The 10,439-nt window shown below is 38.3% G+C and overlaps 1 protein-coding gene and 2 long non-coding RNA genes across 22 annotated transcripts in view; 2 read left to right on the top strand and 1 right to left on the bottom strand.

The window, feature by feature from the left end:
* Positions 1-7,885, top strand: part of LOC126401491 (uncharacterized) — a 29,454-nt gene extending 21,569 nt beyond the window's left edge. Inside the window, exon 2 of the long non-coding RNA XR_007571077.1 lies at positions 7,798-7,885. This is a non-coding gene — a long non-coding RNA (uncharacterized LOC126401491). The remainder of the gene's footprint in view (positions 1-7,797) is intronic.
* Positions 1-10,439, bottom strand: part of LOC126401483 (uncharacterized) — a 47,674-nt gene that overhangs the window by 13,050 nt on the left and 24,185 nt on the right. For 3 of the 20 annotated variants that reach the window (XM_050062807.1, XM_050062802.1, XM_050062797.1), the window contains one exon: positions 9,093-9,170. In XM_050062807.1, the coding sequence (XP_049918764.1) occupies positions 9,093-9,170 (78 nt within the window). Of the gene's footprint in view, positions 1-3,732; positions 4,011-4,458; positions 4,561-7,950; positions 8,045-8,434; positions 8,513-9,092; positions 9,171-9,524; positions 9,600-9,793; positions 9,905-10,258; positions 10,313-10,439 lie in introns of those variants that run through there. The other 17 variants (XR_007571072.1, XM_050062813.1, XM_050062810.1 and 14 more) reach the window with 12 other exon arrangements.
* LOC126401493 (uncharacterized) lies at positions 896-3,815 on the top strand. The gene is made up of 3 exons (XR_007571083.1): positions 896-2,479; positions 2,546-3,655; positions 3,687-3,815. It is a non-coding gene; the product is annotated as an uncharacterized LOC126401493 (long non-coding RNA).

Genomic DNA, 10,439 nt, shown 5'->3' with positions numbered 1-10,439 from the left:
CTTTTTGATAGAAACACAGGATATTATTTAAAATAAAAACAGTATGTACTAAGATTTAAGCTGCAGGTGGATAAAATGTAATAATGTCAATTTAATGGAAACTATAACAAGTATAGTGAATGTGTGAAACATTTACTGATGGGGAAATTTTCTGTCAATAACTGGCCCTAACATACACTGATTAAAGTTACCATCATCACCTCTTTAAGTTATGTTAAAAGATTTAAAATCAAGATCAAACACCTTAAAAAAGTTAATTGTGTTTTCACATAATAATTTCTCTCCTCTCTTTAACCCCTACTTCTCACTTTCACATTAACCCTGCTCCATCAAAAGGATCATTCTCACACACACTGAGTGTTTAGAGGGTGTGAAGGCCCCAATATTTAAAGTCATTTTGATCTTTAAGAGACAGAAGTTGATTTTACTGACTTTATGTTCCATCAGTCCGGATACAAGTGACAGAAAAGATGAATGTGACTGTGCTCAACAAGTTGTAATAATGTTCACAGCTCATAATCAGGTCCACTGTTCTGCTGTGCTGTATGAAGGATACATCAGTCACTGAATGGTTAAAGATCCATCCTGTCTCCTGTCTTGTGAGTTCGACACCCCAGGGTGAGTGTTATCCTAAATATTCCTCAAACACTTCCTCCTGTTTTTCAGGCTCTACTCACCTCTTGACATTTATAAACTTTACTGAAAAGGCATCAAGATGAAGATGAAACATGCTGTGAAACATTTTAAGTGAGATGAAAGTGTTATTTTTGTTTTGTAGGATTTTAGAGTGACACAAAAGAACAGGAGCACCATGAGAAAGTTTGGGCACCCCAAGATATTTGAGCTCTCAGACAACCTTTACAGGGTCTCTATCAGACACAATGGTGGACTCACACATGCAGACTGAGAGGAAATCCAAAGTTCAGGGTGTTTTAATCCAGTCAGGGTCGGTACACAAAGGGCAGTCAGCACAGGCAGAGGTATCCAAATCAACAGGCATAAACTCACTGGTCTAAATACCAACAGGTCAATCTCATGAGGAGGACACACTGGGAAGAACACTGGGAAGCTCACACGCAGGACAAGACGATGGAGCAGAGAACAAAGGGAAGACTCAGACTTATATACACTCTGACAGGGGAGATAATGACACACAGGTGAAAGCAATCAGACAGGTCAGATCACTGCAAACAAAGCACATGAAGAGTTTATTTATTAGACCTTGTTATACAGTAAACTACCCAGCTGTTGATATCAGCAGATTTAAAGATTAGTCGATTAATGAAATACTCCTAATGTGATTGTGAGTTTTAATCTGCTTTGGTTTTTAATACTTTAATTATACAAATGGGCTTCAAAGTGCAGGTACAAACACTGGCTGAGGGCTGACTTATAACAGAAACTCTACACTGAGGACAGTCTGAGAGGGCTGCACAGAAAATATAACAGTATGATCATACAGACCTTATATAGTGTTTTCATATTATGGTGTTTTGCATTCTTACCTTAAGATTCTTATCATGAATTTGTATATTTAATTGTTCTGTTTCTCTTCATGCCTTTAAGTATTTTCTTTGTCTATGAGGCACTTTGAGCTGCAATCCATGTATAAAAAGTTCTATATAAATAAAATGTGTTATTATTATTATAGTCTGTATCCTTAACATACATCCTGACATACCATCATTTATCATATTTGTAATATGTTCTGATTCTATATTATATTTGTATAACGTCTCTAAATTAATGCAGACATACACCAGCTACCACTTCTTTATCATATCATCAGTCTGGTGCAATGTTCCCTCTAATTTTGAAAACTCCCGAGCAGACATTCAACTCCTCTGATCACCTACTTGAGCGACTGTGGGCAACATCTGACGCGTACACACTACATCCACATAGGGGTGCCATGGCATCACCTCTCCAACCCCAAATATCATTACAAGTGAATATTACTGGAAAGATTAATAATAAGATTATTTTAACAACATGAACTACTGAATATCTAGGTCAGTTACAATTAACAAAAACAAAACATTGTTTTGGCAAAATAGATTTTGCATTTATTGCCATAATGTGAACAATTAAGAGAAGAATGTGCTCCATAAAAGTCACTTGGAGACAAGACACAAACATTTAAGAGTGATGGCAACACAAAGAGCAAACAACTCTTTGGAATACAAAATAATTAACACTCTTTAATAGTAATTGCCAGCTACTTTAGGCCTCTTAACTGCAACAAATATAATATGCCAGATCAAAAACTAAATGTAAACTTAAATTGTAGTTGTACTACTACAGACAGTACCACTGTACTGGATGAAAACATTTTCCTGGCAAAAAATATCAGTGGCCAGCAGTGCAATGAGTGCATGTAAACATACACTGTAAACAAAAACTGTAGCAGAGCTACCACTGCAGACAGTGCTGTACTGGAGGAAGTTTTACTGGCAAAATATATTGCTGGCCTGGCCAGGTAGTGCAGAAAAATATCAGAATATGTTTATGTTGTAAGTGTTTGTGCANTTGCTGGCCTGGCCAGGTAGTGCAGAAAAATATCAGAATATGTTTATGTTGTAAGTGTTTGTGCATACATATTGTGTGTGTGTGTGTGTGTGTGTGTGTGTGTGTGTGTGTGTGTGTGTGTGTGTGTGTGTGTGTGTGTAAACTCGCCTTGTACTTTTGCTTCACGTCTTGCACGTAGAGATGTACATTCCCGATACCGATTCCGATCCCTGAACCTTAGGTATCTGCCGATACCGAGTACCAATCCGATACCAGCGCGTAAAATAAAAATGGATGGGTTATGAATTGTTGTATGTCTCAGTTCCTAAAACTCAATGTAAAATATTAAGAAATAAATACATAATAGTAGATGAATGCCATAAAACATTTTTTATGATTATTATCCAGTGTTGACACAGATCAAGACACAGGTTAAAGTGCAGCCACACAATTTGGTAAAAAAGACATTTTAAAGGCTACAGTAGAATGCTTTTTAAACTCCGCTCTGTTTCCGTTTCGTTTGCCTGTAGCGTGCGTATGCGTAATGACATGAGGCATTACGTGGTATCAGATTAGTCATAGGATGTACTTGCCGATACCCGATACCGCATTTTAGGCAGTATTGGAGGCGTTTCCGATACTGGTATCGATATCAGTACAACTCTACTTGCACGTCTCGCAAACAACTCCATTCTCGCTTGAAGAAGAAAAAATATCGCCGAGTTTCACTGGTGGCGTACGTTCGTCTGACGGCCACTCCACCTTAAACGACACGCGATTTTTCTTAAGATTTCCAGAGGACGAAGCACCACATCCCACACATTTAGCCATAGCTACGATGCTATGGCTAACGGCTAACAACAAATACGACAGCAGCGAATACCCAACATAATGCCATTGATTGGCTGTCAAGCTAAAAAACCGTTAGAGATATTGGCTGGGCAGTGCCTGGTGGGCATGTTTGTGTAATCATCACTGACTGACAGTTCACTGTCATCTGATCTGTCACTCACTGCACAGACAAACACCCACTGTGGAGTACGTATTTACTGTTCAAGTCGCATATGGGAAAAAAAATAAAAATAAAACAGTAAAAAGTGGTCGGGGATATTTGAGCGCGCAACTTTTTTGTCATCTGCGCAAAGAGGTGGGGAGCAGTGCGCAATCTGCGCAAAGAGGTGGGGAGCAGTGCGCAATTGCGCAGTAAAACAGCTTAGAGGGAACAGTGGTCTGATGTACACTGCAGTTAGCAGAACATGGCTGACCCTCATATTAGTGATCTTGACCTGTACATGATACTGACATGGCTCAGACATGTTAGAGCTTACAAAACCTGAAGCAGAGCAGGTTACAACAAACTCAGGATAATCATGAAACACTATTTGTGTGTTGTGATGCAGGAAGCATCAGCAGGCACGATGATATGAAGAGACCATCAGGAGCAGCTGCTGACGGGTGCCTCAAGATGTTTTCATCCCACTTCCTGGTTCGTCTCTCCTCCCCTTTTTTGACAGAAACACAGGATATTATTTAAGATGAAAACAGGATGTACTCAGATTGAAGCTGCAATAGATAGTCATGTCCACAGCTTCATCTAAATATTTGAGACTGTGTGTGAAACAATGGAAATGAGGTTAACAGATTAAACAAGATTTGACCAAATCTTCATCATCTGACACATCCTCCTCCTCTGAGGAAGAAAAGTCCGACCTGCTGCAAGTGAGATAATCAGAGTTATGATGCTACTTTATGAGGATGAAAATAAACATTAAAAGCAACATAATTCAAACATGATAACAGTGTGTGGAATGATGCAAAAGGTGTTATGCATGACTTCATTATATGAGCTAATTCTCTGACACAATGGTTGTAAAATAATCATAATAATCAGACTTGTGTGTGTAAAATATCACTGCATGCAGTTACACTTTGATGATAATAAAAACTTACCTGGGAGAGACTCTGTCTTTGAAATCAATCGGTTCAGCTTTTGACCAATCACTCTTCAAGGACACACCAGAGTCAAAGGACTCGATGCTTCCCGTAGCCATGCTAGTAAACAAGACACAAAGAGCAGCAGGGTGGGAAATGAGATGATCAGACATCCAGACACATCAACTGATGGATACACAGAAACTACTGAGCAGACATCAGAGAAGTTCAGTAAAAGTTGATTCTGTTCCCACTGGATGATTCCTCTCTTTTATCAACACAGACTTTTAGAGTAATCACTTAAACAAAGCTACAAAATATTCCTCCAACAGAAAAAGTTTTAGTCATGTCCACAGATTCATCTAAATATTTGAGACTGTGTGTGAAACAATGTAAATGAGGTTAACAGATTAGACTCACAGGTCGTCATGATCTCCCACAGGGCCGATGTCTGGACCAATAAGATCGTCCAGCCTGCAGCGAGTGAGATAATCAGAGTTATGATGCTACTTTATGAGGATGGAAATAAACATTAAAAGCAACAGGATTTCAAACATGATAACAGTGTGTGGAGTAATGTTAAAGAGGTTACACATGTAACGTGTGACTTTACCAAATGTTCATAATGAGGCAACATTTTATTGTTAGTAAACACTTACTTCTCTTTAGGAGAGGGGGGTGTGTCTTTAACATCTGCAGTGCAGCCTTGTGAATCATTCCTCCTGACAGACAAACTGGTGATGCCAGAGGAACGTGACTTTCTCAGACGGACTCTGAAAGAAAGATAATCACACACATTTACACACACACAGAATCCCTCAGCCCAGTTATCATGTCATTGTTTTCTTGTAGTCTGTATTTTATTTATTGTACCTGTATGTGGACAGGTGTGTCCTCACCTCAAGTATCTGATCAGTTCAAACACATATATAATGATACATGATAAAATAAACCCTGAAATGTCAGTAGTGCTACAGTGTCAAGATCAGGACTCATCAGACACTCTGGATGTATGTGGTATCATTTATAAAGCCAGATGTTTACTCCTGGAATGACAGCTCTCATAACATACAAAGGCAACAAAGGATGAGCTGAATTTAACTTTCATAACTGCTGGTCTTGTGTCCTCTCTGGTAGACAAGAGAGAAAAACAGGAAATGAGATGATCAGACATCCAGACACATCAACTGATGGATACACAGAAACTACTGAGTAGACATCAGAGAAGTTCAGTAAAAGTTGATTCTGTTCCCACTGAATGATTCCTCTCCTCTTTTTAAAGATGTTCCTCCTAATTCTCACTTTAACATTAATTATTAGATTATTATAAGGGTGCAGAGGTCCTAATATTTTCAGTCATTTCCATCTTCCAGGAGAGAAAGTTGATTTTACTGACTCTAGTGTCAGTGTGGATACAAATGAAATTAAATTACAGGTCACACAGTAACAAAAGCACTTTAGTTAACACAGATACTAAAGTTATAAAGTAATATAATAATGTCTTACCTTGACTCTGACCAGTTGGCCCCCATGTTCACACTGAGCCCTGCAGAGTGTGGTTATGAGCTCTATGACTGCCTTCTTTATGCTGCAAGTTTAATAAGTAGCTGTATGAGAATATGCATATTTGTCATCACTATATAAAATATTTACAGCCTGATTTACTTGGAAGATTAACGTAGTGACATGTTGTCTGTTCCACATTACTGCCGCTGTATGTTAGGTGTTAGTTTGGACTGTTCCCACTTTTTTAAAGACAAAACAAAGAAATTAAATTCTTTATTTTATTTGTTGTTCGGACAGAATGAAATAACTGAATAAATGAATGACACAAGAACCCTGGTGATAAGAGTAATAAAGTATTTACAGTACCTTTTGGATGGTAAACAGCACTGCGTCACTGCTGCTCAAATGAAACTAAATTTCCTCAAACTGCCGTTATCTCTGGCTGCCTCCTGCCTCCTGCCTCCTGCCCCACCCAGAGCCGACCCTCCCTATCAGTGAATTAAGCGGCTGCTGAGGGCCCCTCGGACACTAGGGGGCCCCCAGATGGATGCACGGTAAACTGAATTGACTGTGGTTCATATTTCTTGATGGTGTCTAATAATAAAGGGTCAAAAACTGTGAAGGTCAGAATATGAACAGTATGAAAGGGTTAAAAAATCATGCTAAACTAAAGCTGCGTTGGTAAATAATATTAGTTACCCCTACATGCATTTTCTGTTAGCATTATTTCCTGTTTACAGTCATTGTTATTGGAGTAAATAAATAAAGTAATTAATATCATCAAGGTGGTTAACCTGAATCCCAGCCTAGTAACCATGGTAACTTATGCTGCCGGGCAATCCTGGTCTGTAGCAGGATTAAGGTGAGGATTAGCTCCATCTATGATCAACAAATGTTCAACAGACAAGAACAGACACCTAAAAGACAGTTACACATGTATAACATAGTATAACAGCAGCAAGTCAGCAAGTCTAGTATGTACCTGTATGTACACAATGGACATGACAATAATATATAATGTGATAACTGTTGTCTGTATCAGGTATTAAGATGGCTACATGATAGAAATATAATGTGGTATTTATCTTAACGTAGGAGAAACAGCAGTTTGAAAGGATCTGAGCTTCAGTCAGAGAGAGGGAAATACCTCATTGGCTGAGCTCTGAAACAGTCACATGACTCTTTGTTAAGTCACCAGCTGCTTTCATTTGTGGCTTCACACACTTCCCTCCTTCACACACACTTCACATTGTGTAGCTTTCTACTTGACTCCAATCAAAGTATCAGTGAGAGGCTCAGTAAAGGAGTGTGACACCTGTTTGATACACAATGATCCATGTAGGAGTGAAGTCTGTTCCTTAAAGCTACTGAGGTGTCTAACCCAGGAGTGAGCTGGCTGATGGGCTGGCTTTGGTTTGATGTTGTGCTGTGTGTTGTGTTCAGTCAAGGATCTGCAGGCTTTGCTTAGAAGATAATAATATTCATCTTTATTTGTTCAAACATGTATAAAGGTGAATAAAGTCCACTTTATTTGTTTCATCAACAAACCAAACACACAACTTACAGAGTGAAAGTAAAATCTTAAGTGCCACAGTAGTTACATAAATAACAGATTATAACATACACAAGTAACAGATACATTAATACAAAAAGTCTGTCAGACTACGTAACATTTTCCAGTATTTTGACCAAGATAGAAGGTTTGTTGTGTGTTGTTTATTCACTGGTTGCTCNAAATCTTAAGTGCCACAGTAGTTACATAAATAACAGATTATAACATACACAAGTAACAGATACATTAATACAAAAAGTCAGTCAGACTAACATTTTCCAGTATTTTGACCAAGATAGAAGGTTTGTTGTGTGTTGTTTATTCACTGGTTGCTCTGCCATCATATGGGTTTAGCCTACAGTGTGAATTACCTTAGAGTTCTCAAATTACATTGCATTAGATACCATTTATTTTCACCATGAGCATTAATCATTGCTTTTACTTTTATTAGACTTGAAATAATATATGTATCTATTCTTTCTGCTGACGGGAGCCTCAAGATGTTTCCATCCCACTTCAGACGACAGCTCCTGGTTCATCTCCTCCCTTTTTGATAGAAACACAGGATATTATTTAAAATGTAAACAGTAGGTAAAAATAAAATGTAATAATATGTCTGTGTGCGTTGGGAAACTAATTAAATAAAAAATAATATATCACAAATTAAATAATATATAAGTAAAGGCTGTGGTCAGCAGCCAATTATTTCCTCTGGGTATATATTAATAATATGCTTAGCTAAGAAAACAAGATCTTTAAACCTGAACTGCACTGAGGAACAGTAAACTTGTCTTCACAGGTCACGTAGCAACAGCAGCACGTTAGCTAACACATGCTACAATTATAAAGTAACATAATAATGACTGACATCATCAGACTTGTGTGTGTGCAAAATATCAGTGAATGAGTTACATTTTAATGATGATAAAAGCTTACATGAGATGGGATTATTGTCTTAAAGGAATGTGGAAATCACTCTTGACAGGTTCGGACTGTGTTCTTCTCTTAGCCCTCCTAGTAAACAAGACACAAAGAGCAGCAGGGTGGGAAATGAGATGATCAGACATCCAGACACATCAACTGATGGATACACAGAAACTACTGAGTAGACATCAGAGAAGTTCAGTAAAAGTTGATTCTGTTCCCACTGAATGATTCCTCTCTTTTATCAACACAGACTTTTAGAGTAATCACTTATCACTTAAACAATAATCCTGATCCATCGTATGGGATCATTATGAGGGTGCAGAGGCCCAAACATTTACTGTCATTTCATCTGTAACAAAAGGAAGTTGATTTTACTGAAGCTTAGCAGAAATTATTTCAGGAATACTCCCTCAAATTCTCCTCCTGTCTCTTCCAACTTGATCAGCTGACTGTGGGTGTTCACTCTTTGAGTTAAACCAACTACATGTTGCCAAGATCTCAGTGAGCCAATCAGATTGTTGCTGTCAAACTTTAAACCGTTCTCCTTTCTCTCAGTTTGGACTGTTGGTCATGAGAAACGGATCAGAAAGTAGTAATCTCCAAATAAGACGTGTGTGTGTAAAATATCAGTGAATGCAGTTACCTTTTAATGATGATAAAAGCTTACATGAGAGGGGATTGTTGTCTTAAAGGAATGTGGAAACCACTCTTGGCAGGTTCAGACAGTGTTCTTCTCCGAGCCATCCTAGTAAACAAGACACAAAGAGCAGCAGGGTGGGAAATGAGATGATCAGACATCCAGACACATCAAGTGATGGATACACAGAAACTACTGAGTAGACATCAGAGAAGTTCAGTAAAAGCTGTTTAACGGTTCACATTTCTAAACTTCATTGTGCACCATGTCAATAAATGTATTTCTCTCTTAAATGGAGTCTCTCCTGACTGAACTGACTTTAGTGTCTGTCAGTCCAGATACAAGTGACAGAAAACATGAATGTGACTGTGCTGAAAAAGTTTTAGTCATGTCCACAGATTCATCTAAATATTTGAGACTGTGTGTGAAACAATGTAAATGAGGTTAACAGATTAGACTCACAGGTCGTCTGGAGACTCAGAGAAACCATCATCTGCCACATCGTGCTTCTTCTCGAAGGAAGACAGATCTAACCTGCTGCAAAAGATAATCAGAGTTATGATGCTACTTCATCAGTTTGTCTTCACAGGTCACGTAGCAACAGCAGCACGTTAGCTAACAGATGCTAAAATTATAAAGTAACATAATAATGACTGACATCATCAGACTTGTGTGTGTGTGTGCAAAATATCAGTGAATGCAGTTACATTTTAATGATGATAAAAGCTTACCTGGGAGAGACTCCTTCTTTGAAATCAATCAGTCCATCTTTTGACCAATCACTCTTGAAGGACACACCAGAGTCAAAGGACTCTATGGACAGTCTGTTTCTTTCAGTCATCCTAGTAAACAAGACACAAAGAGCAGCAGGGTGGGAAATGAGATGATCAGACATCCAGACACATCAACTGATGGATACACAGAGACTACTGAGTAGACATCAGAGAAGTTCAGTAAAAGTTGTTTTACTTTTCACATTTCTAAACTTTATTGTGCACCATGTCAATAAATGTATTTCTCTCTTAAATGGAGTCTCTCCTGACTGAACTGACTTTAGTGTCTGTCAGTCCAGATACAAGTGACAGAAAAGATGAATGTGACTGTGCTGAAAAAGGTTTAGTCATGTCCACAGATTCATCTAAATATGTGAGACTGTGTGTGAAACAATGGAAATGAGGTTAACAGATTACACTCACAGGTCGTCATGATCTCCCACAGGGTCGATGTCTGGACCAATAAGATCGTCCAGCCTGCAGCGAGTGAGATAATCAGAGTTATGATGCTACTTTATGAGGATGGAAATAAACATTAAAAGCAACAGGATTTCAAACATGATAACAGTGTGTGGAGTAATGTTAAAGAGGTTACACATGTAAC

This window comes from Epinephelus moara, chromosome 14, assembly GCF_006386435.1.
Source record: "Epinephelus moara isolate mb chromosome 14, YSFRI_EMoa_1.0, whole genome shotgun sequence".
Lineage (NCBI taxonomy): Eukaryota > Metazoa > Chordata > Actinopteri > Perciformes > Serranidae > Epinephelus > Epinephelus moara.
This window is presented reverse-complemented; position numbering and strand designations above follow the sequence as displayed.